This window comes from Microtus ochrogaster, unplaced genomic scaffold (genome assembly GCF_000317375.1).
Source record: "Microtus ochrogaster isolate Prairie Vole_2 unplaced genomic scaffold, MicOch1.0 UNK105, whole genome shotgun sequence".
In the NCBI taxonomy this organism is placed as follows: Eukaryota; Metazoa; Chordata; class Mammalia; order Rodentia; family Cricetidae; genus Microtus; species Microtus ochrogaster.
Genome location: NW_004949203.1, coordinates 415,962 through 435,970, shown reverse-complemented (window position 1 = coordinate 435,970; position 20,009 = coordinate 415,962). Strand labels below are relative to the sequence as shown.

General features: G+C 44.0%; 1 protein-coding gene across 1 annotated transcript in view; it reads left to right on the top strand.

Annotated features, from left to right (window-relative positions):
• Positions 1–19,382, top strand: part of Peli2 (pellino E3 ubiquitin protein ligase family member 2) — a 142,406-nt gene extending 123,024 nt beyond the window's left edge. Inside the window, exons 3-6 of the mRNA XM_013355215.2 lie at positions 1,531–1,632; positions 8,778–8,972; positions 10,596–10,784; positions 14,332–19,382. Of these exons, the coding sequence (XP_013210669.2) occupies positions 1,531–1,632; positions 8,778–8,972; positions 10,596–10,784; positions 14,332–14,898 (1,053 nt within the window). The 3' untranslated portion in view covers positions 14,899–19,382. The remainder of the gene's footprint in view (positions 1–1,530; positions 1,633–8,777; positions 8,973–10,595; positions 10,785–14,331) is intronic.
• Positions 19,383–20,009: the final 627 nt, after the last annotated feature.

The following is a 20,009-nucleotide window of genomic DNA, read 5'->3' as shown; positions in this document are numbered from 1 at the left end:
AGTCCAAGACCCTTTTTCAAAAGTAAGATGGAATTTAAGAGAGAAAGACACCTCAGATACTGACTTCTCTGACCTTGTGCAAATGTACGAACACATCTGTATGTGTCCATTATGGGGAGGGGTGTTTCTCTAGCAATATGGTTAAACAAGTCTCCCAAACTAATAAGGAAACTTTAATTGAACTTAAATAGAACATTGTTCACCTTAAGTTAGAATTTAACTGACCAAACCAGTGAAGATTTAGAAGACATACTTGGTGGCATTAAGTGAGAAGTGTTTTTGAGATTTCTGGCTATATTAAAGAGCTCTGCTGCCTTTAATAACTGCGTTAACTTAATAAAGAGATAAAGGATCAACCGCGGAGTACCTTAGTAGAAGTTATTCAGGATCTGCGAGGTTCACCAGGTTCATGGCCACAGCGTTCTCTGCTGCTCATTGCTCTGAGCAGTTGTACTCAAACAGAGATGCTCTGAGCCTTCTGAGTTAACATGCTGTGTGTGTCCAGAACTGGAGAAGATTTTCCTGCTCTCAGACAATGCCTTCCTTCAAGGAATGTTTACTAGAGAGGCTTATTAAAGTTCTATTTATTGCACTTAATATAAAAGTAGAGTACAATAAATAAAAGTACTATAGAACATGTAATTGAAATAATTTGGAGTATAATTTAAATTGATTTGCCCGTTAATTTAGAAGCATTAAGAGCATTTAATTACAATTTAAAATGTGTCCAAACATGTCATGATGGAGACGATATTAGCGGTATCGTGTCTTACTCCTAGGTTATTTGAAAAAGAGCACTGGCTTTATTAATTGTAAAAAAGAAAAGAAACAGAAAATTACAAGTGGGTTGGCCTTACTGTCGAGGTGGATGCTCTCTCTTGCCCAGACTGACCTCAGGCTCACCGTCTTACCTCCATCTCTCAACAGAGTCTCAGTAGTGTGGAGCCTAATCTTGCTGTCCTGCTTTGAAAGATAGAAAATGTATGAGCCCAGCAATTGCTTATGCAAGATATAACTGAGATGCAGAACCCTGTGTAGATATAGCTGGCATGGGTTAGAACATTATATTGTCACGTAGACATCTTTGCAAGATATTAATAGTCTTTTCAATGACTTTTTTAGTGTGTTTATAATCCCTGTAAGAGAGGAAGCAATGAGACAAAACACTATTAATTTACCCAGTGTGTGAAGGAAATTTAAAATTTTTAAAGAAATCACTATAGTTAGTCTAAAAGTTCAGTCGCTTAAGTTTGGTGATAAAGAGAATGTATATATTTTCTGACAGTATAAGTAAATCAAGTGTTGCAAATAAACTTATTTTTCTTACACATGTATAGAGTATATGATAAAGCTTCCCAAATTTTACATTTTCACTCCTCTGGATTTTAGGACTGAGTGTGGGGACAGCTCTGACCAATGCTGGCCAATGCTGGGTTTTCCTGGTAGAAAGGTGGCTGTGAGCTGGAACAGAACTGTGATCAGTCGCTAGGATGAGATTTAAATGAGTTTTTTTTCTCCTCTCACAATTAGGCTATCAGCTGCAAAGGCCAGCACAGCATATCCTACACTCTGTCGAGGAACCAGACCGTGGTGGTGGAGTACACACACGATAAAGACACGGACATGTTCCAGGTAATACGTCGTCTTTAATGAGAACTCTTGCTTTTCCCTTTGCTTGTGTATTTTGCCATGCAGCCAGAACATGTGCCCCAGTGCCATTCAGTCATGCCCAGGGGAAAGAGGTGAGAATAATAGAAAAAATCCCTCCCATTCTAAAGGGTAAGAGGAATTGTACTCTGTGTCCTCAGATAATTTTGGTTGTTTCTCGTTTGCTTTTGAGATTGTATTAATTCCCGCATTTCTCCCTCCCATTTCTTCAGCCCTCCCACATACTCATCCCGACTCTCCCTCAAGTTCATTGTTATTCATCAATCTTAATGCAATAAAAGATTATACTAACAATAGACAAAAAAGTAAAGCAGCCTCTTTTAAAATAAAGTAAAAGAAGAATTTTTCAAATAGCACAAGCCAAAGAAGACATAAAAATATTAGAGGCTTCCAGAAATAATTGGAACAGGGTATGAAAAAACATATGTGATGTGGCCAACACCTTCTAGAAAATGTAAGGCCTAAGTACTTTCTTAATCAAGTTTAGGACAATATGATTTATAGTGAAATTAGTAAGTGCTTATCTCTAAAAAGCGTTTTTGACTTTTAAAAAAGTATGAGTGTAGGAAGAATCAGAAGCATATTACAGAGTCTGGGGATGAACCAAACAAAAGCAGTAGAGAGAAGAAAACATCATCTGAAAAGAAAAGACTTAGAAAATGCACCCAAGATTCAATACTTAAGAAACAACAGGAAGTTGTTCTTTTGGTTTTTGTTTTGTTTTTTTCAAGACAGAGTTTCTCTGTGTAACAGTCTTATCTGTCCTAGAACTAGCTCTTGTAGACCAGAGCTGGCCTCAAACTCACAGAGATCCGCCTGCCTCTGCCTCCTGAGGGCTGGGATTAAAGGCGTGCGCCACCACCTCCTAGATAACAATGGAAAGTTTTCAGTAGTCCTCACTGCACATACTGGCTTTGGGGGGGCCTAGGCAGTTTGGATGTTCACCTTACTAGACCTGAATGGAGGTGGGCGGTCCTTGGACTTCCCACAGGTCAGGGAACCCTGACTGCTCTTCAAGCTGATGAGGGAGAGGGACTTGATGGGGGAGGGGGAGGGAAATGGGAGGCGGTGGCGGGGAGGAGGCAGAAATCCTTAATAAATAAATAAATTTTTTTAAAAAGAAAGTTTTAATGTGGACTTGTGAAGACAGAAGTCAGACCTGAGCCCAGGAGGTGAGCCCTGCACTTAAGTATGGGGAGCACATCCATGGACAGAGTGAGGGCAGAATGAAGAAACAGAGGCCCTGCAGCAAAGCTAAGATGGTGTCATGTCTTAGAGTGGGAAGGATTTTGGTTAGCAAACGAGGCAGCAGGATTTGTGTTTCAGTGTAGCTTCTTTATGAATGTCAGAAACCTGAAAGGTGAAGTGGGGACTTGAGACAGCAAATCCAGGTGCCACAGGTTGATTCCCTTCCTGGATTAACCATTTCCCCAGACTCTACGAAAGGAGCAAGAGCAAAACAGGGACAGCTGTCCAAATGAGAACCTCAGATAGCCAACAACTCTATTTAAGATTATTCAACACGGACTAGCTCATGGCAGAGCACTCATTCCTGTTGCTAATTGGAAACAGAGCACAGAGCGCCATGTGTGGAAGTGGCTTCTGAACAGCACCGTGAGTGACCTCCACAGGCAGAGTTGCTGCAGCACCAGTGACGTAAACCATTTATTTATGCATAAACCACATAGCTACTAGTTTATACATAAATAATTAAGGAATATGAAGCATGACTTTACCACAGATGTGGTAAAGAATTACATTTCCTAACAAGAAAAACATAGGTGAGTGCACACTTGAGCATGAATTGAGTGGGTAGACCAGAAAGACCCAGGGCTCCCATGAGCCTCAACAGCTCTGACCAGCAGAAGAGACATCCTTCATCAGAGCTGTCCTCAACATTTTGAAGAAATACTTAATTATCTTTATAGCTATCATATTAAAAATTAAGATCAAAATTGTTGTAAGTAGCATTCTGAGGAAGAAAACTGTCTCAGAACTAACACTATAAAATTCTAAATGATTAAATTTTCAAGGACTTTTTTAAATTAAGTAATCATTATATAAATAGCTCAAGTTAAAATATTCTAATCCTTGGGTGCTGGAGAGATGGCTCAGCAGTTAAGAGCACTGACTGCTCTTCCAGAGGTCCTAAATTCAATCCCCAGCCACCACATTGTTCACACAACCATAGAGTCTGGCGCCCTCTTCTGGCATGCAGGCATGCGTGCAGATAGAGCACTCATATACAATAAATAAATAAATAAATAAAATCTTTAAAAAGTCCTAATCCTAACATCCCCATAAAACCTAAAACAAAATTTGTATTTTAGTTAAATTTTTTATATCCAAAATAAAATAAAAACAAAAGGGAAGTGACATTGGGTGATAGCTTCTATCACTGTCTACAGTAGTAAACAAAGCATTGTGTTAAAGACTGGCTGGGCTCTGTTTTGTTTTGTTTTATTTTGTTTTTGGAACAGGGTCTCACTTTGTAGACTAGGCAGGAGATCCACCTGCATCTGCCTTCCGGGTGCTGGAATTAAAGGCATGTACCACCATGCCCAACTTTTTCTCCTTTTAACAAGCTTGTATGTTCAGATCCCGCTGGCAAACATTCGCTGTCCGAAGGATGAGCCTCAGCCTTGAAGGCTGTGCCCTGCAGTGTCCCTGTTAGCTTGACATCAGCGTTTCAGGTGCAGTGGTAGAGTATCAGGGCGAGCCGTCAGGGCTAGATTTAAGGATGGCAGAGTCTGAATTCACATACACAAGCAAGATGGTGGCAATTGCTTTCTAGAGCTGGAATAAATGAAGAAATAAAGAAGGAAACGCTCAGCAAGAGAGTAAAACATAGAATGTGAGAGAATCAAAGGAAGAGGCAGATGCCATGCAGTGTCCCTCAGATGGGACAAAGTCCCGAGTGCACTCTGACTATGACGTGACTATAGTTCAGACATAGCACTTCATTGGCATCAGTTTAGTTTAAAAAACATTAATGATACCTCCATGTTAAATTATTGTTCTTGGAAATGTCTTGTACTCGTGTGTGTGTGTGTGTGTGTGTGTGTGTGTGTGTGTGTGTGTGTGCGCGCGCGCATGCGAGCAGAGTTGGTCACCATTAGAGTCCTTTATCATCTTTGTATATACATCAAATATATGAAGTTGAATGAAATTTAAGCCCTGCAATGCTAAAGCATGCATGGGCAGCCCCTATATGCCGGTTCTCTTGATCTTTCCATATTGGGTTTCATGGTCTAAGTTGATGAGGATGACTGACCAGGTCTCTTCCTCAGTATCATATGCAGACACTCACGTGCGCACACATGCACACACTCACACACACACACACACAGTGCATCTACTATGCCAGATACTTGCCTGGTCACAGGGTAGAGCGCTAGGACTGTAGCTCAGCCTGCCTGGCATATGCAGTCCCCTTTTACCGCTAACACTGTACATTATCTATGAGACCAGACAGGTAGACTACCCATCAGCAGGCATTCCAGGTCGACAGCGAGTTACCAGAGCCCCAGACTGGAATGGGCGCTTCCAGAAAGGAAGTGAGGGGAGATAGACTAAGCAGATGGATAGAGAAGGAGGAGCAGGAATATAAACTAGAATCCTTGTATATGGTGATGGTAGCTGGAGCCACACAGGGAAAGTGGAAGGACTTGCGGTGTGCTTGCAAGCTCCATTGACAAGATTACACAGAGCGACCATGTGGCCTTGGAGCAAAGCGAAGTCTGAGGACAGCCATTGCCGTGCGGAGTAGGGCGACAGGTGCCCCAGAGTGGCCATGATCCCAAATGAAGGAGCAAGTGCAGGTTAGGGGAGACACTCTACTGTGCCAAAGAAAAAAAGTCAGAAAATAAAGTGTGTAGAGGAAGGGAGAGGAAGACGGGAGAGGCCTTTGTGCCGCTTCAGCACTGTCTTCCTGGGCTCCACTGGCATTCAACAAATGAACTTGGATTCTATATAAAATTTCGAGTCCGGTGAGTGAAGTTCTCACTACAGTAACTCTCTGAAAGCCAGCATTCTATGAATAGCAGATGAATTTAGAAGCATCTTGGCTTGTGTACCACTTAACTGTCAAATGAGATTTAGAGGCATCTCCGCTTGTCTACACAACTGCCTGTTAGGAAATGTGGAACTGGCCGCAGAAGAAAGGACGGGCTGCAGGTTTCCCACACCAGCTGGGTTTCCAATAAGAAAGTGGCCAAAATTTCTTTGCTGGCAAAAGCAAGCTGAAGCTTGTGTCTTAAAGGAGAAAGTCGAACACTTTGGAGGTTAGAGGCAAATGGAGGTGACGTGGTAAGTCGCTATGTGACCAGCCACATAAGAGCGTGACTTAAAATAAATGATCCTAAATGAATTTAGTAACTTAGGTAAAGTCACAGTGTGGCACTCCTAGAGGGAAGGAATTGCTGTGGGCGTGAGGTGGGGGGCCAGGATGTGGGCCTGTGTGGCGTCTTAGAAGAACGCTCGCTTTTAGCGAGATGCATGAACGTGGGACACGGGCTTTATTCGGGTTTTGTGAGCAGGGAGATACGAGCTTCTCACGTTTACTCCACTCCTAAACATCTTCTGGAATAAAGTTCAGGGTGAAAATGCTGCTGAGTCTGAAGAAGACTCCTTTTCTCCTTTTTATGCTTCTATAGTTATTAAATATTTGCAACATTTGTGACCCTTCCCCTAAAAAGGTGAAAGCTTCAGAAAAGAAGGACATGTAGAGCTTGCCTCCCAGGATCCACACAAGATGAAGAGAGTTGGTCCAGCGGGGCGGGGGTGGGGGGAGGCTGACAAGGCCCCACCCTCACCGAGGAGCACTTGACAGCTCTTTGAGGTTGTGGATGCTGGCGGGTGGGTGGACTGTGCCCGACACCAGTGCACTGGTGGGAAATAACAAGCTGGGAGTAGGATTTGGAGAGGCATCCCGGAGAGGAATAGAGGCTGGGTGTAACCAAAACGCATTGTATACAATATATAAAAAAAGAAACTCAAATAACATGTAGAATATATGTTTCTAAAAAGAAAGGAGATGTACTTTCATTCTATGCTTTTGTACATTTTTATTTTGAGCGATGTATATGTAAATCTTACTTTTAAATTTATTAATAAATAATTTCAAGTTTAAAAAGAGACTCAAAGCTTTCTCAGTAGAGCTGAGTTCAAGTTTACATCTTGAAAAGGGATCCAGCAGAGGGAAGGTTGTACAACTTCATAAAGATGAATATGTGGTATGGTTTTATGGGATCTCTAACTTAGATTTTTATGTTGCATTTTTAAGCAAGTTATGTGTTTCCTAAGCCTGACATGCATATGGCTAAGCAATATTCATCTGCTTAAATTGGTGAGCTTCAGTGTAGCCTGTCACTTCGTTCATTCTAGGCACGTTTCATCAGAACAAGGAATTAAGGGCCATTGAAAAACAAGAGGAAATAGGCGTCTCTTGGCTGTTGGCTTTATGGGGGTAGTCTGTGTGTGGGAACATACAGGAGAAATTTGCAAAGGAAATTAATGGCACTTCTGGGAAGCATGCAGAGCTAGATGATGTAAGATCTCTCTACTCATTTGAATTTTTTAAAAAGTCATGTTTTTTACATTGCTTATCTTTTCAGACAGAATTCAGTATCAGAATAAAAACACCTTGGAAATTGATTTTCATAGCCTTATGTGCATACATGTCAAGGCCCATGTGTTCCTCCCACTGGCAGGAATCAGTCTTTGTTTCCAGGCAAGGGCATTAGTGGCATATTTAGTAAGGAATTCTTCATCTTCATGTAAATGGTTTTGATTGAAGGCCATGTTTGTCTCTGCCTTCTGGGCAGACCATAGGGAGCATTAGTATATAAGTGTTTAATATCCCATCCCATGAGGATTTTCTTATTCATAAGCAAATGTGTCTTCTGGTTCGCTGGAGGAAGTAGGGCTTGTTTTAGTGGAATCTACTAAACAGGAAAGGCTGTTAAAACTCTAAGATCGTAGTGAACTACAATCTCCTGGGAGCTTTGAAATCTCACCAAGGAAAGGAAGCCACTATAATATTGGTAGCAACTTTCAGACTTTCATAGAGAGGTTTCCTTTATGATTCCGACATGAGGTGCTAAGTCTAGCTTTTAAATATTTCCTTCACTCACATTTCAAACGCTGGACTAACTCAGAGAAGCCCTCATGTTCTCCTTAGTTTCCCTGAACAGCGGCAGCTGCTGTTTTCCCACCATCCCACGCAAGGGCTTTGTTTGCTCAGTGCTGTGAGTCATGGACTGACTGACTTAGGGAGTCCAGCAAGTAAAGAGTTCCTTTGTTTCTTTAAAAGTTTGCTTCCTCCGGAAATAGAAAACAAAGAATGATCTGCTGTAAAAGTAGTATCTCCAACTGGAACCAAGAGAGAAAAATCTAACGTCATTTTCCCAGAATAGGAAACAGGAGCTTTCTCGTAATACTTAAAATTGGTGGATTAACAGACTGTCATAAAGTTTCAGTTAAAATGTATAAGATCTAGGCGTATGCTGTATAGCATTATATATACCTATACCTATATATCACACACACAGGTGTAATACACACACACACACTAGCATTATACCTGTAGTGTTGAGCGTTTTTATATGCCCATCTCAGGCTGTGGAGTTAGCTCAAATTGGCAAACTTCTTGGCTCTCAAGCTTGAAGACCTAAATTCAAGTCCCAGAACCTCCTCTAGTAGTCTCAGTGCTGGGGAATGGGAGAGGTGAAAATAGGCTCACTGCAGCCTACTGAACTACAGGCCAATGAAAGACTGTCTCAAAGGAAGTCACAGCATCTCTAAAGATGACATTTAAGGTTGTATATGCACATGGGGACACACAAACACACACACACACACACACACACACACGCACACACGCATGCATATACACATCTGATGGGGGAGGGGTGCAATCTCATTAAGTGTTGGTACCATGATAAAATGAAGTGGGTTTTTTAAAAGACCTGATGGTTGTGTACTGAACTTTCTCTCTTGGGTAGGAAGGAAGGGCACACGATGGACAGGGTTCTAGACTCCCAGTCCCGTGAATACACCTCAGAGCCTGGTGTTTTTCATGTGAGTCATGAGAGTGTTGGTTTATTCAGGTGGGCAGATCAACAGAAAGCCCTATCGACTTCGTGGTTACCGACACCGTTTCCGGCGGCCAGAACGATGATGCCCAGATCACACAGAGCACCATCTCCAGGTTCGCCTGCAGGATCGTGTGTGACAGGAGCGAACCATACACAGCACGCATATTCGCGGCTGGCTTCGACTCCTCTAAAAACATCTTTCTTGGAGTAAGTACTGCAGGCCGTTCTGGCCTCAAAACCCACCCACTCCCGTGACGGTCGCTTCAGCTGGGAGGGAACTGCTTTGTGTAGCAGCTGTGGTGAGATTTTTGAAGTTTATGTTTTCAGAAGCCAGCCTGAAAAGATGGTGGTAAAAGCCTGAGGGTAACTTGAAGCTTGGTCATATGTACCCAGCACTCAGGAGGGCTAGCATGAGGGTTATAGATTCAAGGCCAGCCTGTGCCTGTACTACCTAGAGAGACCATGTCTCAATCAAAAGAAAGACTCTGCAGACCACTCAGTTAATGTTGCCCTTGTTCCTGCTGTATCAAGTATAATGTATGCTGTACTGATTTTTAAAGAAGTACTTGTTAACATTATAATACATTTATGGTGAATTTGAGAAGAAATGTCAAGGGGAAAAGTAAGTGGCCAAATGTAGACATTTAGAGCTCAGAGGAGACTTGACTGTTGGTTGAAGGGGGCGTGTTTGCTCTCTGTTCCATACTGGACGTGGTATGTGGTAACGGAACAAAAAGCCCTGCCTCATAAACAAACTCCAAAAGTGTTAGTGACTGTTCTTTCTTAATAAAAATACCTTTTGCTTCAGAATATTGGCTGCAGAGAGAAAAGTGTCCATTGTGACCTAAAGAGTAATTAAAAATACATTATCCCACATGGCAGGAAGTGCTGAGGGAGGCCAGTCGAGCACTGGTTGATGCATGGGACATCTGGGACCAGTTCTCTCTGTCTTGCCCGTTGCCTCTCCTGGTACACCAGCCACCTGGGGGGTTGGCGAGGGGAGGACTGCTCCTGAGTGTGCACCTGCTCCTGAGCTTCCCGACATCTGCTTCATGGGGCAGCTCCCGGAGGAAGAGGAGGGAGGCCGTGAGACTCTGTGCTTCTGTTTCTTCCGGGGCAAAGCCGCCTCCCCGCAGGCACATCCCGTCTCCTTCACCAGGCTTTGGGAAGCTTGGGACTGTTCCTGTGGGTTTACACTGAGCAGGACCCCATCCTTCCTGCCCTGGCACGTAGACAGAACATGAGTTCTACCAGGGAAGGAGAGGGGCATCAGCAGGGTGGCAAGCAAGAATGTCTGTCCCATCACTGCGACCATCTCCTGGGGAATAGACATCTGTTTGCGTGGAAACACACTGGCCCCCAAGTTATTGGCTTAATCTTTTTAAGTTTGTACCTTTAACAAAAAGTACTGTTTAGAATATTGTTTTTCCTTCGGTGTCCGGGTAATGAGTGCTTGTAACATTTTTAGGAGCAGGCTTGACAGAGGGGTAGGCGGTCTCGGAGTGCGAAACTGAGGGGAAGGTAATGTGTAGCTTCAGACAACTTAGCGTCTCTCCTGTTGTCAGAGCAGCACACTGATCCTACAGTTACAGCTCTAAATAGAAAAGGAAATGCCTTTTCTCTATGTATTCCTAGCTGTTCTGAAACTCGCTATGGAGACCAGGCTGGTCTCGAACTCACAGAGATCCGCCTGCCTCTGCCTCCTGAGTGCTGGGATTAAAGGTGTGCGCCACCAGTGCCCGACTAGCTTTCCACTGTATTTTAAGGAGAGTCTGGAGTCCCCTCTGAGTGTCACTTTCACTTTCTCTGGTCTGTGGTTTTATTTTCCAGGAAAAGGCAGCAAAATGGAAAAACCCTGATGGACACATGGACGGGCTCACCACCAATGGTGTTCTGGTGATGCACCCTCGAGGGGGCTTCACAGAGGAGTCCCAGCCGGGAGTCTGGAGAGAGATCTCTGTCTGTGGAGACGTGTACACCTTACGAGAGACCAGGTCGGCCCAGCAGAGGGGAAAACTGGTGAGTGGACTCTGCTCTGGGAAGTGCGCCAAAGTGCAAATGCCTCACTGCGGCCATCGGCATGGCGGCCATCTTCACGGGGGCCATCTTCACGGCGGCCATCTTCACGGCGGCCATCACCTTCCCACTGATAAAGCTCAGAACCTTCTTGCAGGGTGGAGTGTGCCATTCTCTGATCCAGAAACAGATTTCCATAAACTCCAGACTTGAATGGGTCCTGTCTTTATAGCTGGCCATTCCTGTGTAGAAGTGTGTTACTTTTTATCCTGTCTTAAGAACAGGATCCTTTATTACATTTATTACTAATTCAGAAGAATCCTGAGCAGTGGGAGACAGTGGGTGAAATTTTTATATTAAAGATCTAAATTTTCTAAAACTAAGAAATAGCTAAGTTGGCATTTTCACCCCCTTAGTTTCATGGTTAGAAATTAATAGGGTTCTAGGTATTGTTCACCAGGGATAAAGATAGAATACTTTGCTTGAAGTCACTACTATATACATCGGCATGCTGGCGTCTCCTAAGTGTCGTTGGCAAGCCTTAAAACAGGTGCTTCTGGCGCCTGTCTTGGTCCTAAGCGGCAGTCTGAGGCTTCTGTCTGTGTGGTAGCCTGTGGGACAGGCTTGAAAGACTTACTCGCCTTTACTCCTGCTCTGCTACAGAAGCTAGGAGGAGGGAACAGGGCCCTTTTCTAGATTATGGAAAAGAGCACACGGAGCAGAGGGTGTGTCTGTGGGCTGCAGCGAGCCATGTTTCTAGAATGGAGAGAGGACGCGGACCCAGTGAGTGGTTGGCTGCCCTACACCTGCCTGAGATTTGTTTCTAAGGAATCCCTGTTATCTCTGATTCACACCCTCTAGGGGCAGGGGAGGACCCCCATCTTAACAGCAAGGCTGCCTTGTCGCAGTGTCTCTTATGAATACACAGGAAAAGGTCAGGTCAAGGCTGCTTTATTTAAATACTTTTCGAGAAATTATAAATGGAAAAGGGAGTCTGAGAACAGTTTCTTTACAGAAATGATTCTGATGACCCAGTAGTTTTACACACGGCTGGCCTGGGTGGGCAGACCTGTGACTAGTTCTTACAGCAGTGAAGGGGACGACAGCGGGTACAGACACTGCGTTAGCTATTCTTCCCATGGCTCAGCTCCTTCCCCCTGCAGCATAGTCCCCAAGGAAGCAGTCACTCACCTTAGCTCTGTAGACGGGTCACTAAGCCAGACAGTGGCCGCAGCTGAGAGTCTAGCTCCTGCCGTGCGTTCCACTCCATGCTGCATCACGAAAGCCTATGCTTGGTGCTGACCTGAACTGGTTCACACTTGAGCGCTTGCCTGCCAGTGTGAATAGAAGCCGCAGGCTGAGCTGGGCACAGTAGCTGGGGTGGCGTTAGGAAAATTATTGAGTTCTGGGTCTGGCACCCTGTGTCAAAAACCAAGGAGTAGGAAGATAGCTCAGTAATACAGCTCTTACCTAGCCTGTGCAAGGCCCTGCACTCAGTCTGCTGCAGGAAAAAAAAAAATGAAGTAAAGCTACCCTGAGACCCATGGCAAGATTGTCCAGCGCACATGTCACCAGGTGGGTTTCTTATCCTCTCTGATTATGGCCATATGGTTTAGGCAGCAGTGTGTGCATAGACTTTTGCTAAAGTTGCCAAAAAGAAATGACTCCAAAAATGCCTTGTATTGGTGGGGGTAGTGCGTGCATGTGTGTATATGTATGTATTCACATGTGCATACAGAGATGACAGGGCAACCTCTGGGATTGTTCCTCAGGCACTGCCTACCTGTTTTAGGCAGGACCTTGCCCAGTAGGCTAAGGTAGCTAGCCAGTGATGCCCAGGGATCTTCTTGTCTCTGAGATGGCAAGGATACAACACCACACCTGGCTTCTTTACAGAGCAAGTTCTTCCCCAACCAACCATCTTCCCAGCCCAGACAGACTCATTTTGAAATTAATGCCTATCAGTAACGTGTCTTAGATCTGTAGGTAATGTGGACACCTTTCTTCCTTAAATCAAAATCGTAGAACTCTTGGGTCTCATATGTTGTTGCCACAGACACTGCGTAGAGAAGGAACCTGTGCCGACCGCCCTGCACCCCTCCAGCCCACCTGCTCTAGAGTTAGGTGGGAGGTACCAAAAGACACACTGATTCCCTTGGCACCAAGACCTCCCGCCCAGCCGCCCAGCCACCCAGCCTGGGCCTGCTGCCTCATGCTGTGTTGTCCACCACCCAGCATTCCCCAGCCTGCTCAGTTCCCTAGGGCCCTGGGAGCTTCTCATCCACTCCACGCGTAGGGTGACACACCTCTCTGGTCTGCTGGTCTTTTCACCCTCTTCCTGGCTCCTGACAGCTTTTCCAAATCTCCATTCAAGAAAAGTTCTTCAAAACCCTTTTCTGTCCTGTTTCTTTTATATGTGTGTGTGTGTGTGTGTGTGTGTGTGTGTGTGTGTGTGTGTATACATACACACATATATATATATATTTGTTTATTATGTATACAATTTCTGTCTGTATGTATGCCTGCAGGCCAGAAGAGGGCACCAGACCTCATTACAGATGGTTGTGAGCCACCATGTGGTTGCTGGGAATTGAACTCAGGACCTTTGGAAGAGCAGGCAATGCTCTTAACCTCTGAGCCATCTCTCCAGCCCATCAAAGGGTCAGCACCAACAGTGTTCACTGCACACTGGGCCTTCTACCTTCCAAGAATTCCCTTTTTCTCATTTAACCCTCACTGCCACCTTTTGCATTCCAAAGAAAGGGGTAGTCCGGGACTGTACGCTCCAGGAACCACCCCAAGGTCACACAGCTGTAAGGGACAGAGCCAGGTCTGTAACAGGCCCAAAGCCCTAGTCCCCTCTCAGCCGCTGAGGGTCAGCAGCCAGCCTCTCCGTGCTTCCTTCATGGGCCTCCTTGGGCTCCAGGCACGCCTGCTCCCACTCCTGAATAGTGCATTTTTGCCTTGTTAGTCTTGTTCCCGTTACACCTTAGTGTGCATCTGGCACAAGTAGAGGTGAGCTGAGTCCTGCTGACGAGGCCCAACCCTGCTGCTGCTCAGCTGCTAATCACCTGTGCAGGCTCTTGGTGCATAGCCCAGGCGTCCTGTGCAAGCAAGCCTTTTCGGGAAGGTCTACCTCTGACAGAGAAGGTGTGTGTCGCAAAAAGGTCTCCTGGAGCGTGGCACCGGCTCTGCAGGAGCTTGGGTCTTCCTGGGCAGCACACCTGTCATCCCCCATAAGGTGTATGGGTGAATTACCAACATAGAAAAATCAGAAGTGAAAATGTTAGTATGTGTGAGATCTTAGAGGAACCTCTGCATTAATCAAAAATGAAAGCTCAGAGTGCTGCACCCTGGACTGTTGTGTGTATTGAGGCTTGTGGGTGGGAGGAACGGGGAGCGGGGGAGGTGGCAGTTCCCAAATCCTGTTTAGTCAGATGTGTTACCTCCCCGTGAATTCTGTTTTCTTAAGGAAAGAAGGTTGGGATGCCTTTGTTGCATAGTTTGCAGGATTTTGCTTTTAATGGTCCCTCTGTTGAACCTGCTGTAGGTGGAAAGTGAGACCAACGTCCTTCAGGACGGCTCCCTCATTGACCTGTGCGGAGCCACTCTTCTCTGGAGAACCGCTGATGGCCTTTTTCACACTCCGACTCAGAAACACATTGAAGCCCTCCGGCAGGAGATCAATGCCGCCCGACCCCAGTGTCCTGTGGGTCTCAACACCCTCGCCTTCCCCAGCATCAATCGGAAGGAGGTGGTGGAGGAGAAGCAGCCCTGGGCGTACCTGAGCTGTGGCCATGTGCACGGCTACCACAACTGGGGCCATCGGAGTGACAGAGAGCCCAATGAGAGGGAGTGTCCCATGTGCAGGACTGTGGGCCCCTACGTCCCCCTCTGGCTGGGCTGTGAGGCAGGATTTTATGTTGATGCTGGACCCCCAACTCACGCCTTTACCCCCTGTGGACACGTGTGTTCAGAGAAGTCTGCAAAGTACTGGTCTCAGATCCCGCTGCCTCATGGGACCCATGCATTTCATGCTGCCTGTCCGTTCTGCGCCACACAGCTGGTTGGCGAACAGAACTGCATCAAATTGATTTTCCAAGGTCCAGTGGACTGACACCCTGGACAGCCACTACATGTTATTAACAAGTTACTGTGAAGATTTTGCCACTAACTCTAGATTCTATCTTTTTGTAATGCTCTTTGTTAAGGGAAAGGCAGACGGGGTTAGGGAAAAAGGGGGGTTCTGGTTATGAAACATGGCAGAAGTTGAAAACATGGCAGAAGTTGACAGGTAGCACTGTGTTTTGCATGCTTGGAACAGCAGCATCATCATTGAGGTCTGCCTGATTAAACCTTAATACCTGCGTAATAATTGGATTTCAACTACCATGGTTTTATTTTTAACTTTGAGTGTTTAACCAAGTTTTTTTTGTTGTTTTTTTGTTTTTTGCTTTGTAAACTTAGACAAGGTTTTACATCCTTTTTACAAGTGCAGAAGAAGCTTATTCAGCAGATGTCCTGCAGTGTTGCAGACACAGGTGTCACCTACAAGATGTTCAGTGGCTGGGACTACCAGAATCTGACCCAATATCAGGGCCTGCTGTTGGCCTCCCAGAAGCTCCAAGGGAACAGGAAGCATAGTCAGGGCAAGGCAAGGCACTTGTTCTCAAACCTACAGCTTTGTTTCTCATTTATTTTCTGACTGTGGGCGGAAGAGAATATCCATATGTTAACTTTATTTTAACTTGAGCAGAATTGATTTACACATTCATTCATCAGATACATAGCATATCAAACAAAGCCTTTCCTGGAAGCTTTTAATCTGCCCCCTTATTTTTGCTTAATATGGGCTGTCTCTCATCTTCATCTTAACACATCAAAAACTGATTGATTGGTTAATTAAAATCTAGCAGCTTTTCAAAATTGACGCGCTGAGGGTGGCAGCAGGAGTCAGGAGTCAGGATCCACGCAAGGCTGTGGCATCTGTGAGGCTCTTTGGGCGTGTCCCGAGTCCACTAATACCAGCCTTATCTGCATACCAAATTGCTTAAGACCCAAGAGAGATTTAAAATCTGCTTTTACTTCTAAAGCCACTTGTTGACACTTCATGGTATTCCTTCCTCCCTCTTCCTCTTCCTCGTCCTTTTTTAGAAAGCTAAATTTTGTGAGCCCCAAAGCAACAAAAGACAGTGGAAGTGTCATTTTTTTACTACCTTTCCACCATGGGTTCCCTTCCCTTTGAGGTGAAGCAGCCCCATATGTTTTGAAAATGTTTGCAAATCAAACCAAGTTTAAATGTGACCACTAGATGCACAGAGCACCAAGGGTATGTCTGTGATCATTTGAAATTCCTGATTTTGAGAGAGCTAGTGAGTGGTCACTGAGAAATAATTAAATCAGAATTTCATGAGTTGTGCTAGCCCTCTGTTAGTTTTAATTTGTGTTGATTAATAATTCCTGAATGCTCATTTTCTGGGTTTGGTGCCAGAATTGATGTGGCTCACAGAGTGTAGATACTCCGTCAGGCTTAGCTACGTTCCACCATTCCCAGGGAGAAAGTTTTCAGTTAAGCTAACATCTGTTTAAATGGACCGTCAACAGACTTGAGCTGCCTGGTTTAGTGTTAGTAAATATGTATAATTTATGTGAATCTGATATGCCATGTCCATACTTGAATTGGTTTTTCCATATTTTGGCTATTTACAGATGTTTTTCCTATTTTCAGCAAAGTAAACCTATTTGAATACCTTTTCTTAAAAACAAAAAGGAACATTGCTCTCTAATGCTGCTGCCTCCCTGGACCAAGTATGCTGGTTTTATCTGTCAGTTTTAAAATAGCTTTATTTTTCCAGGGAGACCACTGTGTAGAAAGAGGTATTTTTTGTTTTAATTATATTTATGATGTGGAAATCTAACAACAACCTTCTTTCTATTAGTTTCCTCTGTTCTACCTACAAACAAAAAAGAAAAAGAACTTTCTGGAAAAACCCATTGGCTGCCATCTGATGCCATCTGATGCAGCAGAGCTTCAAGCACTGGCTTTCCGAGAAAGATAAAGGGTGCGCTCCTTCCCTCCCCTTTTTATATGGGCAGTTTGACAGTTCTTGATTCCTAGTAGTATCCTCTAAGGTGAAGGGTCTTAACCCAGAAAAGTTGAATTTCACCCATCCAAAAAAAAAAATACTTCTCGAGGACATTCCACTCTGATACCAGACTCCTCTGTGTCAAGATGTCTGCTTGTTCTGCGCATGATGCATCCGCCTAAACAAGGGAAGCGTCTGACCTTTGAATCCAAGATTGCAGACTCAGCCACTAGTTCTCGGGGGGCGGGGGGGGGACAGTAGCCACCTTTATCATTTCCTTGGGTTTCCAGGTGAGGAACACAGCCATGTCACCTGCAAAGGAAGCCGTGCTGACTTGGACAACTTGTGATAAGATAGATCACTTTCTGCTGAGAAAAGGGTTTTCAAGAATAAAGAACCAGTTTATCCATGTAGAGTGTGATACAGTTGAGAAAAGGAAACTTCCCCAAGGTCGCTTCTGTTTTCATGTTGACTCGCCATCACATTTAAAAGGATGAATCCTAATCCCCACCCACCCACATGTACATAAGGACATCACCCACCGCTCGCCCTGGTCTCAGCCTGACCAGTTGTCTTTTTCAAATAGGTTTCCAGAAGTACAGACCCAGTTACATGCTTCCATAGATAATAGCTTTTTCCATTCTTTGTGACATTTCATTACAAAAAAAAAAAAAAAGATTCAGAGCGAATGGGAGACAGCTCTGAGTATTTTTCTAGTGTTTTGTTATTATTGATCCGTGTGCTGGGCCATGCACACTGCAGCTCTCCCCATTTCCCTGATTTCCTTCAGCTTTCTGCAAAAAGGGCTACAGTTCACACTGCAGAGGAAGTAGTAAGCTTTCTGGGTCGCACACACACACACACACACACACACACACACACACACTTCTGTGGCCCAAAAGAAGTAAAATCTTTTAATATAAACAGAGAGCATATTTATATCATTCCTCAATAGTTAATTATAGTGTTTGGTACCTTTGTGCCTCAGGGAAGTCACGTGATGTAACTGGTTATAGACTTTCAGGGTTAGGGTGTAGAGAAAGGAGAAAGCCATTGGAAAATGCGACGGGCTCCATTATGGAGACCAATTAATCTAGTGCAGAAGCATGCCAGGACTGGCATAAATGTGACTGTAGTAGAGTTTGTTACCCAGTACTAGTAGGGAGATTATTTTAAATTATTACATATACTGTATTAGGAGAGTTAGGAACTCTTCATAAAGCATCGATGCCTCTCTTGCTTACCAGTCTCTGTTCTTGGGAGCTCAGTATTGATATTTGAACACTTTTAAGAGTTTAGGGAACACGTTTTCTACTTAAGTATACTAAAGTTGTTTTGTGGTTTCACTCAGCTTCTTTCCTCCTCCAGAGCTGTTCTGTTCTTTGCATGTGTGCGAGAGGTGGCTAGTCATACCGCCGTCGGTGCTGTCTTCATGCAGTCTTGCCTCTCACGGTGGGATGCAGACAGACAGCCTGAGGACCTGGATTTCCAGCCACATCTGCTTCTGTTCCCTTGGCTGTCAGTCTCACTGCCCATAGTTCTGCCCTTTGGACTAAGGGTCTGGAGCTCCCGCCGTGGTGGTGAGCACAGGACACAGCTCCGCTCATCGCATTAGTACTCAAGGCCAGGGAGATAACTTGGGGATAGTTTTAGGAGATGCTAAGCATTGCGGAAGAGGGAAAACAGCATTCTGTCTTGTCTTTTTAATAATATGTCCTCACAAGTGTCTGCCCCCATGACTCCCTAGTAGACAGGAGGGAAAAACAAATATATTTTCCAATTCAGCTTAACTTTCTAAAAAGAAATCCGTGTGTTGAAAGGGATGTTCTGTCTTTTAAGCTGAGATCACAGATTGCTTCTCTGTATTAAATAACCTAGAAGTTAGGGGGCTGGTCGTATTTACCATGTATAGTGTTATAAGCAGTTAAATTTTATGGTTATATTTGTAAAAATCTTTTGTATTTCATGTCCAATTGAAAATTTTATTTCTTCACTGTTGTACTTGTGGAAATACAAGCCATTTTACAGGGAAAAAGTCTTCAAAAGCTATTAAATCTCCCATGTTTGTACGTCGTCTGCGACTCTGTTAGCACCGGCTTCATCGGGACGTTCAGTAGGACATGGATACAAATGTCAGCTTGACTTGTGCATTTCCTAACTTCCACACAGATCCCAAGCAGGCGGGTTGACTGTTGTTTTATACTCTGCACACGCAAACTTAAATCTGTGTTCTGAAAAATTCCCCAATTTTTTATTAAACTCCATTGGTGCTCATACTACAATCTCTTGTGACATTTTATCACTGTCAAATAAATGTAACTTGTAGGAGACTTTAACCTGGCTTGGAGAATTAATGGATTATTTTTCATGATCATTATAATTGTGTTACTACTTTTGTGGTAGCCTTAATTCCTTTTTAATAGAGAAAAGATGGTGTATAGGCCTTCAAGTCTTAAGCTAGTGTGTCTGCCATAGGCTATATTTGTACTTGTAGGAGATTTTTTTCTATCCACATTGATATCAAGGATTATTACTATTGTTGAGAGAAATAATTTTTTCATTAAAAAAAGAATGCAAACATAACCTTTTATACAGGAGGCAAATGTTCTATTTTTATCAAATCTGAGATGTCATGAATTGTAAAATGTGTTTCTGTAGTCAAACAGCCACTTATACTTGTAAGGTATATCCTACTCAGCAGGTGTGCTGGAATTCATTCAGTGTGGGAAAAAAAGTTTTTAACAAATGGGTGGGGGACCACTGGATACATACATGCAGAAGAATGAAATTAAGACCCCTACCTCAGACAGTATGCAAAAATAACTAACTAAGCATGCAAGCTCAGTGGGGCATAGAGCAGAACTGTAGAGTTTAGAAGAAAACATCAACTCTGGTGACTAAATTAGTCAGTGGTTTCTTACAGTACAACCACAAAAAGCAGAAAGAAAGAATAATAGACAAATTGGATTTCATCAAAAGTAAAAACTTTGGTGCACAAAGTGAAACTGTCCTAAGTAGAAAGACAACTCACAAAATAGGAGTGACAAGAGATGGTGGCCCTAGGTTTCACGAGGACATTGAATCAAGTATATGTAAAAACTTCAACTTGTTGGCAAAAACACAACCTACCAACAAAGGTCAA